The sequence below is a fragment of the Diadema antillarum genome, unplaced genomic scaffold (assembly GCF_040938485.1).
Source record: "Diadema antillarum isolate AM-2024a unplaced genomic scaffold, OU_Dant_1.0 seq00000102_RagTag, whole genome shotgun sequence".
Lineage (NCBI taxonomy): Eukaryota > Metazoa > Echinodermata > Echinoidea > Diadematoida > Diadematidae > Diadema > Diadema antillarum.
In genome coordinates, this window is record NW_027271189.1 from 757,768 (window position 1) to 779,805 (window position 22,038).

At 37.4% G+C, this 22,038-nt stretch overlaps 1 protein-coding gene across 3 annotated transcripts in view; it reads left to right on the forward strand.

Moving 5' to 3' along the window:
- Positions 1–14,781, forward strand: part of LOC139726858 (guanine nucleotide exchange factor DBS-like) — a 198,950-nt gene extending 184,169 nt beyond the window's left edge. For 2 of the 3 annotated variants that reach the window (XM_071637853.1, XM_071637851.1), the window contains 4 exons: positions 319–569; positions 2,134–2,359; positions 11,468–11,536; positions 12,990–13,038. In XM_071637853.1, the coding sequence (XP_071493954.1) occupies positions 319–569; positions 2,134–2,359; positions 11,468–11,484 (494 nt within the window). In that variant the 3' untranslated portion in view covers positions 11,485–11,536; positions 12,990–13,038. Of the gene's footprint in view, positions 1–318; positions 570–2,133; positions 2,360–11,467; positions 11,537–12,989 lie in introns of all 3 variants that reach the window. The other variant, XM_071637852.1, reaches the window with a different exon arrangement.
- The last annotated feature ends 7,257 nt before the right edge of the window (positions 14,782–22,038 follow it).

Genomic DNA, 22,038 nt, shown 5'->3' on the forward strand with positions numbered 1-22,038 from the left:
TTGCAACGCAGTTTGTCAACCAGTAAAAAAAAAATGACCTTTACCTTTGACCAAGATATAAGAGGAAAGCAATAATGGTACAAGCTCCTCACCTTTCTAAAATTTCTGGCTTTCATATTACATGCCTAAAAATTGAAAAAAATACCCAAACATTTACCAGTAATTCCCACTTACTTGAATGTCCAGTCTCTCAAAAATATCTTGACTATTTTGTAATATGAATGCTACTTGTTATTTTCTCAAATAAATGCTGATACTTAGATTAAGTATGTTTTACACATTTCAGTAGTTATGACTCATTTTTTTTTCTCTATTAAGGGAGGAAAATTTCAGCCTCACAGAAGCCTGTCATAGAAAACAGCCACTTGGAGACAAATACCAATGCAGCCAACAACAATGGCCTGCCCATGCCCTCCCCAACGAGTGATTCGTCGTCTGCAGGCAGTGCCAACCCTTCGCTGACCAGTGAGCCCTCTATGGAGAACGAGGAGGAGTACTCAGAGGACTGGGCCAGCGGAGATTTCACAGACTCTGAGGATGAGCTTCTAGACAGAGATGTCATGTCAGAGGTACGAGTGCAGTCTGTGACTGGACTAGATCCAGGACCTTGACTAAAAGCTGCCTGTGACTGGACTATACATGTAAATCCAGGATCTTGAATAGGAACAGTCTGTGACTGGACTAAGTCCAGGCCCTTGAATGAGAGCAGTCTGTGACTGGACTAGGTCCTAGACCTTGAATACAAGCTGCCTGTGACTGGACTAAGTCCAGGACTTGATTAGGAGCAGTTTGTGACTGGACTAGGTCCAGGACCTTGAATAAGAGCTGCCTGATGTGACTGGACTAAATCCAGAATCTTGAATAAGAACAGTCTGTGACTGGACTAAGTCCAGGACCTTGAATAAGTGCAGTCTGTGAAAGGACTAGGTCCTGGACCTTTAATAAGAACAATCTGTGTCTGGACTAAGTCCAGGACTTTGAATAAGAGCAGTCTGTTACTGGACTTGGTCCACAACTTCTCTTGCTGGAATGGGCCCAGGACCAGACATGAAAGCAGTCTCTTACTGGATTCAGTCTTAAGATCTTTCAACGAAAGTAGCCTCCAGCTTGAATAAGTCCTGGACCAGGTATCAGAGTAGTCTCTACATTATTGTAGCTGGGCTACATTTTGTAGGTCCAAGACAAGGTACAAGAGCAGCCTCTGCCTGGTCTAGGCCCAGGACCTGGTATGAGAGCAGCCTGTGGATGGACTTTGGTCCAGGACTGGGCCTGAAGCAGTATCCAGCTCAATTAGGTCCAGGGACTCTGTATGCGGCCAGTCTCTGACTGAACTACACTTGGTGTACCCATAATGACCAGATTTTAGCCTTTTCTATAGAAGATGTCTTAGAGGATAACTATTTAGGACTTGTATCGAGTTAACCAAGGATTTGAAATGGTAGAGTAGAGTTCAGCTATGTCAGTTAGCTTCTAGCTACACTGTAGGAAATAGTTCTCCACTGAGACCATATAAGTGTCGGCTGACCTTTACTTCACAAGACTTTCATTGAAAGCACAAGTAACTCTATAGATCAGTGTCAAATTGATGTCATCAAATAATGAGTCATATAGTACATTGTTTTTGTTTTTTAATATTCATGCCAGCGTAATTGTAGGAACCTTCTAAATCCATGTAAACATATTGTTTTCTTTGACTTTGTGATATGACATGTTGTAGCAGTCTTATAAACCTTCTAAATCAGAAAAAGTAGAGGATTGTGATAATATGGTGGCTGTCATATTTAAGCTGGCCCCACATAAGCCTGCAAACAATGTTTAAGTACACTATCTGAAATCCTCCCTATTGTTATTTCAAGTGCAAAGTATTGAATAAAATGATTTGATGAGGATATATTTATCATTAATAAATAGATCATGTATTATTCCTTGAAATGATTACTTTCTTCCACATTGTTTGAATGAAAACTACAATAATCCTCATGTTTATCAACTGATTCTGATATTGGGTCTTTGTTAACTTGATTAAAGTGAGGCAAACATGCAACATTTTGAATTTGAGTGTGGGCAAATCACTGCTGTTGTAATTTGAAAGTCATTGATGTGTGTCTCCCTCCCCCCCCCCCCCCCACCCAGCCTGTGGACATGAACCAGTACGTGGTGTTAGCCGAGTATAACGTGGTGGAGCCCGGAGAGCTGGCCGTTCAGGAAGGCGAGGTCGTCGATGTCGAGAAGGTCGGTACGGCAGGCTGGTGGCTGGTGCGTAAGCATACCACCGGAGAACAGGGCTGGGTGCCTGCCAGCTACCTGGAGATGCTTGCCTCCAGAATATCTCGCTCTAACCACTCCCTTAGCAGTCAAGGTTTGCATGCTTTTCGTTTTTGGTTCATCCTTTGATTTCGTGTCATATTTTTGTTTTCATTTCATATTTTTTTTTCTCATTTTTTTTTTTTGTCATGTCCTCCCGCAAAATGTGGTGATTCTTGTTTGCAAACCTTCCCAATATCACATGGAGGTAAATATGTAAAACTACCTCAAAAGGATCGAACAAAGTCATTAATTTGTTGATTTTATTAATAGATTTCTCACAAGGTTGGGGAGGAGATGCTCTCTTCAAGAAGTAGAAAAGAAAATCTTATCACTTACAAAATGCAAAACTTGTTCCATTACACAAACAAAGAACATTCACTACTTGCCTTATGCAATACCTTGGACTTGAATAGGTAACCCAGGTACAACAGCCATTTCTTGGAGCAAAGTGAAAGGCAAAATTGTGAGTCGTGATGAGGACCTGTTTGGAGTAGTGTTCATGATCGTCAAATTCACCTCCTACTACTGTCTATTTTAAAGTGTCAAAATCTGAAAAATTTTCTTTCACATTCCTGTTAATGGAAACGGTATGTTCTTTGATATCTAACAGTGGTTGATGGTCATTGTTACAGAAAATCAGCTGTTTGTATTTTTGTAGTCATTTCACTATGAGTCAGTTTAGAAATGATATCAGGGATATCTTGAATTCTTGTGGACATAGAATGGAAAACAAAGGACAATTATGGTATGCACACTGATGCTGAATAACATCCCAAAACTGATATAGTTTTATGTTTCCTGGGAAGGTTTGCTAACAAGATAACTACCCTTAGGCTTTTTGTTTAAAGTCCACTCTGTGACAGCAATTCTGCAGAAGAGAAATAGGGGGGAAAATTCTTATTACGTGAGAACTGGATGATGATTCATATTTGTATGTCTTTTGGTGATTATCAAGGTATAGGGTTATTGTAATAATGAGTGACATTTGGCAGTTCCCATTTCTTCATGTATGAGAATTGTAAAACACAGAACATAAATTTTCTTGATTTGATGAGCTCTATAAGATGAAATGTCTGCGCTTCATTGCCAGGCTATGTTTACACAAAGAAAATGATGGGGGGGGGGGGGGGGGTGATTTCAATTGATTTCACTATCAGTGTACATTTTCTGTCTTTGGAAGCATATCAGATACCTTATGCAGCTGCATAAAATGCAGACGAAAAAAGATAAAACAAAACAAATTATATTGATAATCTGTCAATAAGCTAGAATACCGCAAATTATCAGGAATGTTAGTGGTCTAAAAAAAGTCTGTAGTTGGAACCTTTGTTCAGAAAGTTATGACCAATTTCCATTCATTTTTTATTAACATGATACAATTTCTTTAAATATTTAAATACGAGAACATACACTTAATGAACTGCCTGATTTGACTGTCACTGTGGACTTAATATTAAGATATGATTTTGTGCATTTAGTTTTGTACACTTCCATATATGAGCCTGCCTGTTGTTTTATTTTGCATTTTGATGAATTCGTTCTGTCGGCATGTACGCATAATTATATGATTTATAGTGCACACTTCACAAGTTCATGTTATTTGCACTTTCCCCTCACCATATTGCATCATGTTTCAGTATATTGCCTGGGTTGAACAACAAGTATATTGCACTGGGCATCACATCCTCTGTGCATTCAAGTGTTTAAACAATCATGTACGGGCGTATCTGTGGCCAAAACGAATTAGAGTAATATCACATGTACCGGTACATTGTTATATCTATTTTAAAAACAAAATGGCAATAACACAATTCAAACATGTTTGCACTGTGCTCTTCACTAAATAGACATACATATCAAACACAATACATAATGCAATATACATACCAATCCAATGAAATAGTGATAATAATGATTTTTTTAAAATCTTTATTAAAAGTCTTCTAACATTACTATTGAAACATAAGCCCAGGTGATATTGGAAATATTCAAAAATGACATTCAAATCAGATTGCCTCAAATACTTGAGAGAAAACGGAGTGATCAAGGAGATACACACTTGATTATTTTGCTTTATGATTTAATCCAATTAAGTCCTCAGCTAAAATATCTGAATCATGAGTTATCTATTATTTTTAGTTCTTCATCTCATTTTTGCTTTCTCATATTTTGTTTATTCTTATTTTGTATTTAATTTGAATACCTTGACTGCCAAGGGTTTCTAGGCATCCACGTAGGATATTGAAATGTCAGTTCAAATGTGAATGACAGAATCCGATTCTGTTCATTCAGCCATCCATGTACTCATTTTCTTTTACTCTTTCTAGCAGTTTGTTTAGAGATTAAGAGAAAAATATATGCAATGTATACGTATGTATATATATATGAATATAGCTTCAAGCAAGTGATTTATTGTGGATGATATTGAATATATTTACCAAAACCTGTTTCTTTTTTTTCTTTTTTGTTTGTTTGGACATTGCTTAGCCGTGTATATACCCATCAATCAGCTCAGTATGTGGGACTATTATGAGGTGGTATAGAGATGGATCTTACATTCTTCCCTTTTATGTGGGGCAAAATGCAGCCATATGTGACCGCCTGGCTTTTAAAGTTTGTCTTACCTAGGAGAGTAATCTCCTCTCTACCTACTGTCAAAATTTTCCAGCTTGAAATAAAGCCAAAATTGAGTTATAAGCAGTGTTTTTCTTGACTATATATATATATATATATATATCTTTTTTTTTTTTTTTTGTTTAGACATTCCTTTCATTGTGATATTCATTGATACTTCTGCACAGCATGCCTGAGTGGCCATAATCTTTAAATCCTCTTTTTTACCTTTTCTATGAAACTGCACCTCCCAAATATCTCTTATTTCAAATCTCTGTTTGAATGGGTTATTTTGGTCTGATTTGAATGAGATATATAGATTATTTTAACCCTAACTTACCTGGGGGGGGGGGCCACAATGGCCACCCCCCTCGACGAATTCCGCGACCATTCCGCCGTGCAAAATTTTTTGACCGCGCCGCTCGCTGACTTTTTACTTTCAAGTCTCGCGCAACTTTTGAGACCAAATTTGTCGCGCCCGGGCATACCGTTACGAAGCCACGCCCCTTCAAAAAATTTTCGTCAACCCCAAAATTGCTCAAAAACGTGATTTTGTGTACAAAGTCAATACAAATTGTGTTTTTTCAATTAATTCATATAAAAATTCATATTTTTAATTTTAATGGCTGAAATAAATTTATTTCAGTATAATTATGCTTCTAAAGATATGTATGACAAATTCTGCTGAAAAAAACAACAAAAACAAAAGTTCGAAAAAACAAAGAAATATTCAAATTTATGAAGTTCTTCCGTCGTGATGTTTTCATTGCAACTGATTGACAAATTGCCCTACATCGACGTAAATAAGCACTGAATTAATCAGTGTTTTAGTAGTAGCCATGATAAAAAATCATGGGCGTACATACTCGAGCAGGATTCGAACCCACGACCTCCTGATCACCGGTGATCAGGAGGTCGTGGGTTCGAATCCTGCTCGAGTATGTACGCCCATGATTTTTTATCATGGCTACTACTAAAACACTGATTAATTCAGTGCTTATTTACGTCGATGTAGGGCAATTTGTCAATCAGTTGCAACAAAGAAATACATTAAAAAATGATAAAACAATACAAAACATAAGAAATTAATTTTGATACTGAATTTTTTTTTTACGCACAAATGTTCAGAATGTCACTAGGAACATTTACACCAAAAATCAGCATTCCATAAGCTTTTATAAGCCAATTACAGACGAAAATGAAGTTTTTTTGCATATATTTGCATAATTAATTAATTTAAAATAGAAAATGCAAATTTTTTGAAAATTTAACTGAACAGTCTTGTAGATTACATCCGGCTTTATGTTCATGCAAAATTTTGCGGCGATCGCGCGATCAGCGGCCGAGATCTGAAGGGGGGGCCATAATGGCCCCCCCCCCCCCCCCAGGAATTCAAGCTTGCTAAATAGCCCAGGTAAGTTAGGGTTAAAGCTTAGAGATTACTCTTTCAATTTATGTAGAAAAAACAGAAAAAACATTTTGATTTACTTTTTGTGGATTTTGAGTCAGGCGGTCCACATATGCATGCCTAAACTAAATGCAATATCCCTGACAGAACCACCTCTTTCCTGTCGATTCTCCATCTGGGGACATAATATTGGTAGATTGGCAGTAGGGGCTATTTTCTGGATGAGGACCCCTTGGGGTTTCTTGGTTTCTTGGTTGTGGGCTTACGTACAATTACCCATACCAGAAATGAAGTAAACCCGCTCTGTGCGGGAACCTGGTGGCCCGTGTATTAAGTCTATGGGCATTTCAGAATTCAGTATGGAACGGGTTAATAGGACATGGAGGAATAGTTTCCGCAGTTACTTAACTCAGACAAAGCATTCGCCTTTGAACTCTGATGTTGGGCGCTTAACTCTTTTTGTGCCATGTTCGTACCCCCCCCCCCCCCCCCCCCCCCCCCGACTCCATTGACAGTGTGCCAAGTTCACTTATTCTACTCAAACACACATTCCTACTCAAACTGATCAGTCAGTCCGCAGCGTGAGCGAAAACGCACATATTTATTCAAGTCGTATGCACGGCTGAGCGGTGCTTGCATACGTAATGAGCAGATACATGGTCATGAATAAATCCGTGTAGAACGAGTATTTCTCGTCAGTTTTCGACACTTTTAGTATCGACTGAAAGAGAAAACATAAGCAAATATGCTCATGATCAAAATAAACGGAAAAGAAGAATAAAGAATATCAAAATCCCTCTCGAAGTTCGGTATTGTATTCAAAAATATTCCTTCACGTTTGACGCCAAAAAATTAACCTGAAATTTTTCATGCCCCTCTAAAATATGGTGAAGACTATGTCCGCTAAGGTATATAGTATCACAATAAGGGCACGTTTTCCCATCTTCATTTCAATACGGGTCAGGAACTAGCAAAATTCAGAGACATGTCTAGCGTCGAGTTTAAAAAGATTATCCTCGCATTCGCACCGGAATTCCGGGTCTGTGATTGGTCGAAATCTGTCGCAAGACGCGGCGTGTCGCATTGCGTAGTATCCATTGGCTGCTGACTCAATGCTGTGAGTTTTAAATGTTAGGTTCCAGATTGTGATCGAATTTTCACTCTCTGTACAAAACTTGAACTTTACACAGGAACCAATGATGTGTATGTGAGTGTGCACTTACAATGACCCTGAACAATGGACCTGGCTGCCACCTGTCCCGAGCTCTGCTGCAAGGCACATGAATGCTTAATCAATTATTCATGTGGATTGCCCCGAGCACTGCTAGTCTGAATTCTTGACACAGGGTGAAATGCATGCACATGAAAGAAGTAAGCACATGTTTCCATGTGCTTGCACACACCACATTTCAGAATGAACAAAGACTAGCTGCGATAGTGGAATTCCTCATGAAACATTCCAATCCTGGCCATTGTCCACGACCATTGTCTGGGTATCAACAACTCATTCCACGCGTGTTCATTCACTACCACTTCCAGTAAGAAAACATAATTTGCCTTGTTTTCAACAGGAAAATTCACAACCTTAAAAATGGTGCCCCTCTTCGTTTTTTAATTGATCATACTCGCTCAAGTTTCACGATTGTGAAATCAAAGAAATTACGGAGATCTATTTTCAATACCAGTCAGGAACTAGCAAAACATCAAACTATGATCTAAAAGCTTCTTGAACATTGGCAAAATAATCGTTTACTTTGATGCTAAAATGGACTACTATATTGACATCAAAAATAGGGAAATTAGGTATCAAATTAATGAGCATAATCAGCTCTATAACTTACCCAACCATCCTGGGTCAAACAATGCACTGTGAAAGCTATGAAAGTTGTTATTGCGACCTCTGCAAAAACTCTCGCAAAGTATCGCGAAATCTCGTCAGTCTCAAGGGCACAAACTGCGTAAACGTGATTCTGAATAAAATTGTCGTTCGTGCCTCATTATCGCACACGCTGCGGACTGACTGTGATCAATGAATCGCCAAATGCCACAGTACAATGAAAGTGTTTCTTGTGATTCTGTTCCCGTCACAGGTATAGCTTGCATTTTATGTGGTGAATGGCTATCAAGCAATGTTCCCTACTGGATTTGCGATTAAATTCTAGGTTTCTGTCACTTTTTTTGTGTGCAAAAGTCATGCCTCTATGAAAATGTATACCTACTGGTCATTTGAAAGAAAACAAAAATCATAGCTTTGTCAAACTATTTGCATCAAAGCCAAGCTTGACATTTTCCCTACAACTTTGCTCATTATTTGTCCAGGGTAAGACAAATTTAAAGTTGCATAGATTTAAAGATCAGAATGTTTTCCCAAAGCATGACTACACTGATGTCTCAGAATAATGTGGCACACAGGGGGTGACTAGCATGGCACATAAAGAATTAAAGGTTTAGATATCTCTCTTTTTTACTCTCTCTCTGTCTTTATTTCTCTTTTTCTCTGCATTCTGGTACTGTAAAAGTGGAAATTTTCGCGGTGTTGAAATTTGTGCGCATTTCGCGCAACCAGAAGCTAGCGCGAAAATAAAAGCACGCGAACATTTTTGCTTGCCATATGTTCCTGTGCGTGATGTCTTGATTCCGCAGAATTAAAAACACGCGAAACTCTTCTCACCCAGCCAAGCGCGAAAAATTAGTCACGCGAAAATATCCACTTTTACAGTAACTTGAAATCTCAATAGAAGCATGGGGACATACTCCAAGTGGGAAAATTGTTTATTTGAAAAAGAAAAAGCTTTTGTAATTTATCCACCAATATGCTGTTGAATGAAAATGGTATTTTATGCATCATAAATGTTAGAGGTGTTGGTTCATAGTGGAAAAATAACCACTAGGATGTATGATTCAAATTCTACAGTTGTGCAGAGATGTTGGGTTTTACTATGGTAGGAGAATGTAATGTATTACCTGACGCTTCTTTTTAGTGCTCTGAATCCCGTACTCAGAGGATGACATTTTGAGCCAAAATAACACTGGTTACTCACAAAGTCCTGAAAATTATAAATTTTGCAAAATTAAGTAAATTATTCACTCCAATTTTTGGAAAATATACTTCAAGTTAACCCCCCCCCAAAAAAAAAAAATAAATAAATAAATATTTTCTGGCTCGCTGCAAAATCTCATAAAAATTCCGGATACAATTTTTGTAATGAAATAATGTCTGTCACATTTTATTCATGCACCAGAATCACTATTTATACCCATGATTCACTGTACGCATTTGTACCGAGCCAACAACAAAGATAGAAACAGCAAATTAGGCTCATATTTCGTAGTATATGGTAAAGGTCTGACATGAGCACCTTAAACAATGTATGCGATAAAATCTTGTGATGAATTGACATCTTCTTCTAAATCTGAGGTGAAATGCAGAGACTCCAACTCTCCCGTCGAAAGACCATTTTTGCAAAATCTCCCGTTCTCCCGCTTGAGATTTAATTTCTCCCGCCCTGGCTCTGTGTCTCCCACTTGAAATGATCTCTAACTTAGTGTCATCGTATGTTGAAAAATAAGCCTGAGATAGCACGAGAGAGCACCTAGATCCCTAGAGCTTCCAGGGCCCGCTTAAGGACCCTGGCCGCAAAGAACTTTGAGCTTTGGGCTCGTGATTTGCGCTTCGCGCACGTCAAGTTGGAGTCTCCTGTTTGCTAGGGGTTTCAGGCGGGAGAATCTCCAGATCAGAAGGTGCTTGGGGTTGGAGTCTCTGGAAATGTGAATTTCGGAGCATTTCTACATTCTTTAATCATATCTTTGGCAATTTCAGCCCATACAACGCTCTGTAAGGCTAGTCTGTGAAGTCCTGTGTGTATTGAATGTCACTATTATGCAGAGATGTATGCATCCAGAATTACCATGTTGTCTGGTAATACCATGTCTGTATATACCAGCAGTAAGCATTGCAGAGAGTTTATTTGTGTAAGTTACAGCTGATATTCATTAGGAGAAGCATTGAAACAAAGTGGGAAAAAAAAGCTTGATGTAAGAAGATCACAAGTTTGAGAACACATTATCAGTGCTAACATTCGTTCATGCATGAGGTTAACTGTAGCATGCTTCCTGTATATTGTGCATGTTGTCTTTTACCTTCACAACCAAATGTTAATAATTGCAGTAATTATAAATGGTGTATTTTTCTTTAATATGAAGACAGCTATCCATATGGCTCAGGTTGGAAATGTATGATTTGATAAATGCAGCTTCATGTCGGATAGACATGTGACGTAATTATTATCATACACGTGTAGATGTGTATGGAAGACACATACACATTATTAACTATAATAACAATTAACCCTCTTATGTAGGTTACTTAATAGCATGGGAATAGAATATTTCTATTTTACTTAACTCTCTTACTACTTATTCTTATCTGTCCTTTAGGGCTACAATTAACATTATATTTCCCGTTAGAAGACAAGTCTGGAAAAGCTTTTATATCAAGATGTTATCTAGAATAGAAGTTCCCTGTAAAGGAACAAATTCTTGGCGCAATGTATATTTCAGTCTGTTATACATTGTTATACTTTGCTGAAATGCCTTTTTTTTTTTTCAAACTATTTTCACCAGAATAGCAGCCAACTTTGGGCCTGAAAGCAATTAGTAGCCCACGTAAAACAAGCAACATATATGCATTCATTATTTTTGTTTAACAATATTTTAAAAGCCAAAGTTTGGTCGTTCACTACTGAGGTATATAGCGTAAAACTTACAAATTTTCTGCTCTACGTGTAGTACAGATGGGGGACTGCTAATATTATATACCATATGGCACCCATGCACAAATTCATGACTCTGAAGTCATAAGATGTTCACTGTATGTCAAGGAAACTGCATAAGAGCTGATTGGATCAGGTTGCACATCACGTCATCCAGTCTTCGTAAAAGACAAAGCATGAAGATAACGAAGGAAAGAATGAAAATGAGTCTGAATCTTGTCCTCCTTTCATGCATTCTTTCCCTAACACTCATTAACTCTTCATCTCATTTCCCATGCTATTAACTCCCCTGACATGCCTCACAAATGATGATGTCACCAAACCCCCTACCACTCACTACCCATCATGCACTGGGGTCGTCATGCAGACTTCTTCTATATCTGACGAGGCTAGCTGATTGCTGGTCAGCTCGGAGTAGAGTGGGGGATTTAGGAAGGTAAGGAGGCATTTGCACACTTTGGAAGTCTTGACGTGTTGGTTCATGGATGCAGTGCAAGATAGACAGTGGAGCGCCCTCAATGTACGGGATTCCCCTACTTCCATGTTAGGGGGTTTTTCCCTTTTGCTGTGGATGGGGCAAGAGGTGTTTCGAGAGTGTACGAGAGAGTGCTGCACAAATGCACATCTTAGATTGTGTTCGAGTGTGAAGAGTGTCACTAATGCTCTCAAGAAAAATCACGATCACAAAATTCTCAAGGTTTGCAAGGTTCACATCGGAAAAAAGGTCCAAGTCCTTCAAAATGATAGATTATGTTGCAATGAGCAAGACAAGTGAGAAGTGTCATATGAGTGACATCGCAATCACGCTACCAATCAGTTCATTATTGATGATCTAGCGGTGTTGAATGATGTGTTGACCTTTCATACAAGCTACATCATTTTTTGTAATTTTACTCAAGCTATGAATTCAACTTTGTTTTGTTTATTTTGCTGCAAAAAAAAGGGGGGGGGGACAAGCCATCTTTTACTGAATGCAATAAAATTTTAGATGTTAACCCATTGACGACAGGCTGATTTTGCTACATACACATTTCCCACAGACATTTGCCCAAGTATACTTGGGACTTGTCCTCAACTGGTCAACAACCACAATTTTATTCTGGATTAAGATTAACCTCACTTCATTGTAGAAGTCACACTAATATTTTAACTACGAATGCATTTGTCTTCCTTTGACAAACTGATTTGTTACTAACCTCACACCTTCGTGCCTGACCAACATTTTCCTACCATCTACTCGTTTCTCTTTGCACCACTGCAACATGCAAGAAATCCTAATCAACATTTCAGTTTTTCTTGTGACAGATCATAGAACAAGTGTACCATTGATCCAAATCCCTGGGGGAAAAATATAAAAATTCAAAATAATATTTTGTATTATTTTTGTGTGTGTGTCATCGGGTGCAAATATATTTGTTAATGCACATTCTAAATATCTGGTATTCTGTGTTGTCAAGAAGTAAGTTTTGTGTGCAGTTCTTATGCCCATCTTTTTTTATGCACTTCAAATATAGTGATACAAAAGTTGTGTCTAATGTACCAGAGTTGTTACCACTTTATTGATGAATTGACCTTGTCTATCTGTGTGTTTCTAACTGGTAGATCATAATTGTAGAAAGGCATGGTAAACATCTTAGTCAGTCAGAAAGCTTCTTCACGTATTCAGGAAAATATTGTAATATGTAATATTTCTGATACTTTAGTACACAATATTTTCCTAGTTTTGCATACGAAAAGTGGTGGAACTTGGATGCCCGGTATGTCATTCTCCTTTCCAGAAGTGTATGCTTGCTTGTCAACTTTTAGTGCCAGTCATGAGCTCTATTTTCAATTTCTCATGGATGTCTAATGCCTTCCCACGTTCCTCTCTCTCTCCAATCCAATCATAGAAAGTCCGGATGAACGGTAAATGGCGACTGCAGAATGGAAAGAGATGAGAGCCATGAAAATTTCTGCAGCTTCCGGCTTTCACTGAGAGACTAGAGTGTAGCAGGTCCATATCCTGTGGAACTCATCACAAGTAACCCGCCGCAAGGTTGTAGCTAGCGAGAGTTGATTGCGAGCAACTCCCGCACGGAGGACCGTGACGCCTCACCTGAAAGAAGATTCGTTTACGCTTGTGATTTTCCAAAATACGTATTATCTCAGCTGAGGTTACTGCGAGGAAAGTACAGTGACGGAAAAATCCTCATCGTCTTCAGACTTTTCTCCTACGGACTGACTTGAATATATGTGTAACCCCTGCAATATGTACATTGCTATATGATGGCATCCTTAGAATACATGGCGCCCCCAAGGGTGGGTGAATGACGACATTCCTATTACAGCTTTATCCAAGGAGGCGTTTGTTTCCAGTTGATATATTGGCACAATGAGCCATAGTCTCTAGATAAAGAGTTCTGTAAACACATCCAATAGATGTATTTACCTGTGACAGTGCGACAATGGGCTGTCATCTCTCTCAAACGATGGCTAATCGGCAACTGGTGATTTGGCGCCAAGTAGCAATCGCCCATTATTTCGCAATGAGCCAAAGTCATTGGGAATGGGAGAAAATTTTTTGTGCGGTTGTGTGTTTGTGTGTGTTGTTTGATTTGACTTGTGAGCCTTGTTTTGCTTGGAAGTCAGTATCTTCGATGTAACTTGGTCCCCCATCTGAAGGAATCATTTGCTGAAGAAATCTAAATGCAGAGCAGGCACAGCAACATGGCTCAAGTTACATGGTAACTCTTAGACACTCTTCATGGTAACATTCCTGTTTATATATTCTGTCACAGTGCTCCCTTTCATACCAATCTTGATGCAGATCAAACGCATGCAAACATTTGCTATAAAAAGTGTAGCTTCTTGTTTACCATGAGTATTATATCATAGACCAACATAAATAGATCAACATCCTCAATGGATTTAAGGGCACACAGGGCATTAGATTATAATGCACATAGCTCTTGCTACTGTGTCCTTCAGATATTTTAAGTAAAGTGACGGCAGTCAACCTTGTTTTGGTAGGCATTTCAACGGTACATCAGCAATGCATATAATCAGCTTAGCCGTAGTATTTATAAAAACCCAACTTCTGTTGGCATGCAGCAAAATTCAGAATGTTTGTGTTCGTTTACTAAACATGCAATAGTCTCGACTCATTCTAATGTGAATATTTTCATAGAAGTTTATGTCTGTTTGTCGTCAGCAATGGATTAGACATGGATTGTTTGTCACCATGGCGCCAAGTGGTGTTTGAAATCGTGACAGGCAGCAGCGCTCATGATTGGGAAATTCTCTGAGACTTGGTAGAACACAAAATTTGAATGATGTGAATTGCTGAGGTTTTGTTTCGCATTTTCATTTAAAACAGAGATGTTTGGGTTTTTTTAGGGGGAGGATGGGGTTGAGATATCTGCTTAAAATGACAATTTGTAACTGAATTTTCTTGTGCTATACTAAGTTAGACCAATAGTACTGATTTTTTTTTTTGGGGGGGGGTCAGATCTAAGAGGAAAATATTTTAATTGATGATTCTACTAAGAAAAATGTACATGCATTTTTACTTTAACAAAACAGATGACTTTTGTTTGAAATGTTTTTATAGATTCCAGCCAAATGATATGTACTTAAAGGGAAGGAGGTACATTGTAGGAGATAGTTGCTTACATACAAAAGTCATTGTTGATAGGTGCTCAGTATGGATATTTTGTTTCATTTAAAAAAACACACAGAGCAATAGTCCTTCTGTATAGAACTGATAAAATATGTACAACTTTATTATGTCACATCAGCTTCTACTATTCTCTATCTCTCTATCTATCTATCTATCTATCTATCTATCTATCTATCTCTCTATCTCTCTCTCTATCTATCTATCCATCTATCTCTCTCTATCTATCTATCTATCTCTCTCTATATATATATCTATCTATCTCTCTCTCTCTATCTATCTATCTATTTTTCTCTCTAGTATCATGGCTACAAATCTGCTATTTTTATTTCCAGTGCTATCCTGTCTCAATGGTATATAAATGCATCAATATGAATACACAGTGCTTGGGTCCAAAGTGTGTTGGAAGTTGCTTCAGCATATATACCTTCTAATCATGTGCTTGCTTCATATATACTCCTGAATGAAAAAAAAAACAACACAAAAACAACAACAGTGTGGTCTGTCAGCATTGCAAAGTTTTGGCCTCTTACAAGTTGATCATACTGTCAATTAACCCATTGAAGATAGACTGATTTTTCCTATAACCTGCATTTCGCATTTACTCCAGCCCAACAATACTTTGGAAAGATGGAAATTTTTTATAAGAAAAGCATGCCTGAGTGGGTGCATTTTTTATTCTTTTTAACATAGGCAAAAAGTAATCACTGAGTTATGTTATTGCTTGTTAATAGGAACTCTTTTTAATTTTCATTGTACGGGCTTAGATCTTTTGAAGCTGGTTTTTTTGATTATGGATTTTCCTTGATATTTAATTTTTATGAGCTGAAATAATTTTGATATGTACCACATAGTATCTTTTTTTAGTTCTGTAATACTTAATGGTACAGCATATGAACTCATTTAGCACTGTTGCGTTCTCTATCTTCATAGAGTGCAAGAAATTATTGTTTTTTACCTTACGGATAAATTACTGTGATGAAACTTGTAATCATGTTTTATAATGTGCTCTTTTTGGAATATTCTACTTTAGTGATGTTCTGTAGTGTTAAATTTGAAGGTTACAATCCATAAGTTGTACAATCACCTGTTTGCTTGCCAATTGTGCTTAGAAATCAGTGTTTAAAGTCAAAGTGATGTCATTGGTTGGTGGGTGGGGGGTGTTACTCAAAACTGCTCTGATTTTGAGGTACAACCGTAAGTAGATTAATGTAGAGGATATGTGAGTACAGATACTAGACTTGAGTAACTGAGTGAAGTGAATACTGCATATGCCGAATATTTCGCGAGGTTTTTATTTTCGCAAATTTCGCGAGTCAGGTGCTATTCGCGAAATTACAGACACACAAAAATATTGACTCTGATCCCGATGTGAATGTGACGTATGCGTGTACACTTCTCCGTTCAGTACACGACTCCACAATCGCGAATTCAACCACTCGCAAAATTATCGGGAATTTCTGATTCGCGAAAATTTAGACTCGCGAAATATATGGCGTATACAGTATTGCAATTCAGTTTCCATCCTCAATTCATTCTTTCTCCCCCAAATACTGTCATTGAAATATATTTGAAGAGAAACTTATTGTAGTAGGGGAAGAATAATGAATACTACACAAAGTAAGGTTTCTTCTACCTTCCTTAACCAAATGACAGAATATGATGAAAAAGGGAGTCTTATGTTCTCAGCCTTTTCTATGCCAGGAACATTGGACAGTATGCAAAAAGGTTTTCTGTATCAGTCGGCACTAGAAGCACATATAGGGTTAAGTGTATGTGTAAACCCTCTTACATCATTACTGCACATGAGTGGATTACCCATTTTGTATTTTCAAGCACAAATTTGAGTTTAGGCCAGTTGATTGTGGGAATGTAAGGTCATGATTTAGGCCTTCGATATGTTTGAAATATATCACAAAACAAGGTCAGGTGGTATTAATATGTTACTATTCTTCTTATTTATTTGGGCTACATAGAGGCCTGGTCTTTTGTTTATTTGTGATACATGACTTTATTTCGTTATTGCCACTCTACATGTGTGTGTGTGTGTGTTCGTTGAATAGGGGGACGTGCATTATAAAACAGTTGTTAAATCTTTGTATATTAAGGCAGATGTGCTTACATCACAGAAGATATTTGAAAAAAAAAAAACCTGTCAGAAATGCTCTATATTTTGTCATTGTTGACCATGTATGCATTTGTATCTTTTGGGTTCATGATCTTGCATTTTGTAGCATGTAGGATGTTTTCAGTTGGTGTTCCATAGGGCCATGAATACATGTCTCAATTTAGGCACCAGTGAGTCTGCTGTCTCCATATGGAATGCTAAGTGTCACTTTTTCTATTTAATCACGCTTCTGTTAAATCTATGGAATGGTTAATAAACATTTTTATTTAGATTTTGTATCATGTAGAAAAAATGAAAATTTTAACAGAAATTACAACATTTTAGAATGTTAGTGGGATACATTTACCATCCTGTGGATTAGCAGAATCAGTTCCTTGGAATGCAAAATTATTATACTTTTGTCAGCTGTTTGTACGTATGTGGACAAGTTTCCAGTTTGCAAGTAAGATGTGCCAAAGACATCCATGGTATTGCTAGTTATGTAATATCTTTGGCTAAACGTGTGTTATTCTTTCTGCATTACTGCACACTGTCACTAATTATAATTTACCAATATCCTCAATCGATATCAAACTGTCTACCTTTTGATTTGGATCTGATTTCTCCATTTGTGAGCCAGTTGACTTATTAATTTATAGTTTTATTTCTTAAATGTGTTTTTTTTTTCAGTAATGCAGGGACCTATCATATACAATTTGTCGTTTAGAGTGATCTTACAAGTTAGATTCCATGGGCTTTCTTGTAAAGCAGGCCCACCTATGTTTTTGAACCTGGACATTTAGGATTGTTTATGAAATGAGTCAATATTGTGTAGATTTATTTGAACCTTGCGTGTGTTTGTTCATTAGAAATTCAACTCATTAGACATTATTAAAAAACAAACTCACATTTGCAATTTGCTGTACTTTTCGGCTTATGACCGTGGTCCAAATGTATGACCTTTGTCCAAATATTGATTTAATGTAGTGCAGGTTGAAGAAAAACAAAATTAATTGTTTGATATTGCACTTGTCCAAGCACTTAACTCTATGTCTGTCATTTTCTTATTAGACATTCCCAGATATATCACCACAGCAAGTTTGCCAGTGTATGAACTGTCTGAATATGAATTTCAAGCTTCTCCCATTACTCAACCCAACAAAGTGAATTAGTTATTAAATGATTAGTTTCCATTTCCATGCATGCCAACATTTTTATTTGAGAAAGCGGTAGAATCCAGGCTGCCTGCCCGAGCAGCGCTAGCTTGAAATCTCTCAAAAGCGGTAGTATACTGCCGGAAACTGTAGAGTTGGCAAGTACACGTTTCTACCTCTTTGCAGTCAGTTGTTTTCAGCACATACATATAAGTCGAAAGAACGTGTTTTACCATTATGTCATTATGGTTTCATCATGTCATACGCTTGCTGAAATTCCTCAAAATATTTTGATTTCGTAGTTCATACTATGGCTCTTTCTCCTAGAATAATGTACTTAATGATGATCATATACTGGTTGTACATATAATAGTTAGTATATGTTTTGTAGACTACTATGAAGTCTTTTTTTTTTTTGGCCACTTCTGTTTATCTTTGATATCTCCATGATTAATTGATAGGAAATTTCAGCTATTGTGATACATAAAACAATGGATATAATCTTATTAGACCTTATAGTTTTATCTGGTATCATCACACACACACAAATACACACACACACGCACACTCCACAAAGTTCTGAATAGAGACAAGTGTATCTGGCCCACTAAGATAAAGGAAGGTACATTGTAATAGTTTGTATTTATTACTGGCCCTGTTTGATTGATGCCCTTATACTTGACTAGAGACGAGTACATGTATACGATTATGCCAAGGTTCACAGAAACAACTCTGGTTGATATAGCAGGTGTAATGGTTAATGCATGTACACCTTGTGAGTTGTGTCCATAGGTGGCGCTGTCAATCTTATTAGTCATGAAAAAAAAAAAAAATGTCCCAGAGCTGGGGAAATGTAAATCTATGCATCGTTAGGCTATGATACCTTATACTGACCCCATTGTTGCGTGTCTCATAACCAAACCATGCATCATTCCTGCTGTGTTTCGATAATTTGCAGAGTTGAATTTCATCTTTGTATGGACCTTTTGCTGTCTATTGGCTTCATTTCTTTACTCCAAAAGTCTGTTGATTGTACGGACGTGGTGTTTCTGTTAGCTAGAAGCTTTTGTGCATCAGGACCCCCCCCCCCCTTTTATTCCAGACAGTAACACTTTCGTGGTCTAGACATGAAAGATGTCATAAATATGTGTTACCTACTGTTGATGAGGTTGTAAATACTCTGTACAAAGGTTAAATGAATATGTATAGGAAATATATATATGAAGATATATGATGGATTTTTAGAGGACCTTGTATTTCCTGTGATGGATGTTTGTGTAACATTCTTTGATGATCTGGAGGGCTTCTGACAGTGTATATAATGTCACAATTGTTGCGAGTGGTCTTCAGCTCACGATCGCAACGGAAAAATGTCAAGAGGTATGGAATGCTAGCTGTTGTCATTACACACCTATAATGCAAATTGCATCATATATCAGTGAAGTCTATTCAGTGTAATGTCTGATTTTGAGTATGGCATGCGGCCAATGTGTCACGAATGGGCAAAAGACATATAATGCTAACTAAAATACAAAGAAATAGTTGCAAATGAAAGAATATACATAAGTATGAATACAAACGCTTGTGTCAATGTGTCATGGCATTGTGTATATTTGTCTCATGGGATTCCTTTGTCCCGCGCATGATATGAGTGACTTTAGCCATAAAGCATCATGACTAGACCAACAAACTCATAAAACATACCAAGCCACTGGGCAAAGTAGTGTTAGTATAATCAAGTTTTAACCCTCCTCTACGCAACCGTATGTGGCAATATAACAATTATTACTCACAAGGTAAGACTACGGACTCGCTGTCTTGAGGTTTCGAGTTCAAGTCCACTTGCATCAGCAGTTTTGCTCTTAAAAGGGATTTCGGCACCAGCTTAACAGTCTAAAAAGAAAGAATACTATTTTGATATGCAAAGCAGTTCAAATTTGATCAAAAGTAAATAAAAGGGTGGAAAGTTATCAAACTTGTGAGTATTTTCTTTTTTTCTTTTTTAAGAATATGCTAATGAGTGTGCTGATGACATCAACACCGCACAATTTTTATTGATTTTGTACAAAAAAAAGAGGACTATAATTCATTCTTTCCTGTCATGAAAATGTAACACATGATGTTATTCCTGACTGAAAGACTTCATATCAATGATCAGTCACATATAACAGGATTTTAGACCGGGACATTCACTGGGTTTTGAAAAAAAAAAATACAATAGAAAAAAAAAATATTAAAAAAAGCTTTTTGATGCAGAAACTGTAATATGGCGAGTTATGTGGTGACAACATCATCAGTTCACTCATTTGCATATTCTTATGGACTTCAGGAATTTTTCCCTGAAGATTAGCAACATCTTATAAGTTCATAACTTCCTAAATTTTTATCTATTTTTGATCATATTTTTACTGATGTGCTCATGAAATTTTGTTAATATGACTTCATGGTCTAGAATGCCCCCTTTTTAGGCAATGCAGAAACCCTAAATCTCCCGCTTTGAGGTAATTTCTTAAACAGTGGCGGACCCAGACGGGGCGCATCAGGCGCTCCCTTATTCTTTTTTTAAACAAAAAATGTTCAAAAAGAAAGTGTCACCAGAATTTTTTGCCCCCCCCCCCCCCTTTACGGAATTCCTGGATCTGCCGTGTCTGCCTTTTGTATTCTTATGCTATTTTTCTTTAGACTTCTTGGATATTCATGCCAACAAAGATGTTCCGAACCAAGATTCTGTAGATGACATTATATCATCAATCACTGCTACTTTACTATCATTTGATCAACAGAGGACAGTGGAATGAAAATACCCCCAGTACTGAACATCACATGGAATGTTTTCATAATTATTAAACTGATTTATTATTACCAAAAGACACAGTATGAAAGCATGCCAATTGTGACCAGTTCAGTTGACGGCGTATTTCTGTGTCTTTAGTTAATCAAATTAACAAAATTACACGAGATTGATATAATTTCAAAATACATGTACAATGTATGTTGTGTTTCACATGTTTTATTATATATCACAATGACATTTATATATTTCTTTCATCGCGTCACGAGTCCCCCACTGACCTTTACTCACATCTTCACTGAAATCCAAAACAATGCAAATCACTTCCTTTGTACCAAAGCCTTCTAAAACTAATAACGTTGAAATATTGTCGGTGATTGATAAAAGAAACTTTTCATGATACTTATGATTTCAAACAAACAGGACAATTGTACGCCGTAAGTATTTAATGCAAATGCTATTAAATGCTATATATTTTGTTATTCAAAGCGCCCATATTGCTCCAGCACAGAGCACATCAGTGTAGATTCGCACATCCAGACAGTGCCACAATGTGAGCCTTATCAATTATGACTCTTTGACACTGAATTATTTAAGCTCAACGCTCACACACATGCTCAGCTCAAACACACAACACAACACTGCAGCGTGTACACAAATACATGTATCAAAGGGACTGTACAGTTCTGGTCGAGGTGAGGATTTAGCTTTTAACGTTTTGCGAGATATTCAGAAACCACTCTATGAGATGTCAAAGAGGATGCAATTCTAAGGGGTATCAAAAGTTTATTTGATGAAAATCGGTTTTAAAATGGCTGAGATATCCAAAAACAAGGTGAAACAAAGAGATCCTAATAAAAGGCGTGGCCTGTCGCCTTTTATTATTATCACTTTTTTGGATATCTCAGCCATTTGAAAACCAATTTTCATCAAATAAATGTTGAACCCTTCTTAAAATTACATGCTCTTTCATATTTCATATTAAGAGGTTTCTCATTATCTCACTTAAGCCCAGCTCACACCTTTGCGGTTTTAGCTGCGTATAGCTGCGTCAGTCGAACGCAGCCTTAAAGCAGCCTAACGCAGCACTCCGCGGCAAAATATTTTGTAGCAGTCACATTGTTGCGTTGTAGCTCGTATATTTTGTACAAAATGGTTGCCTACGGTTGCCTTAGTTTGCTTTTCACCTCGCTCCAGCTCGCTTTTGCTCGTAACAGTACGATTCAGTACG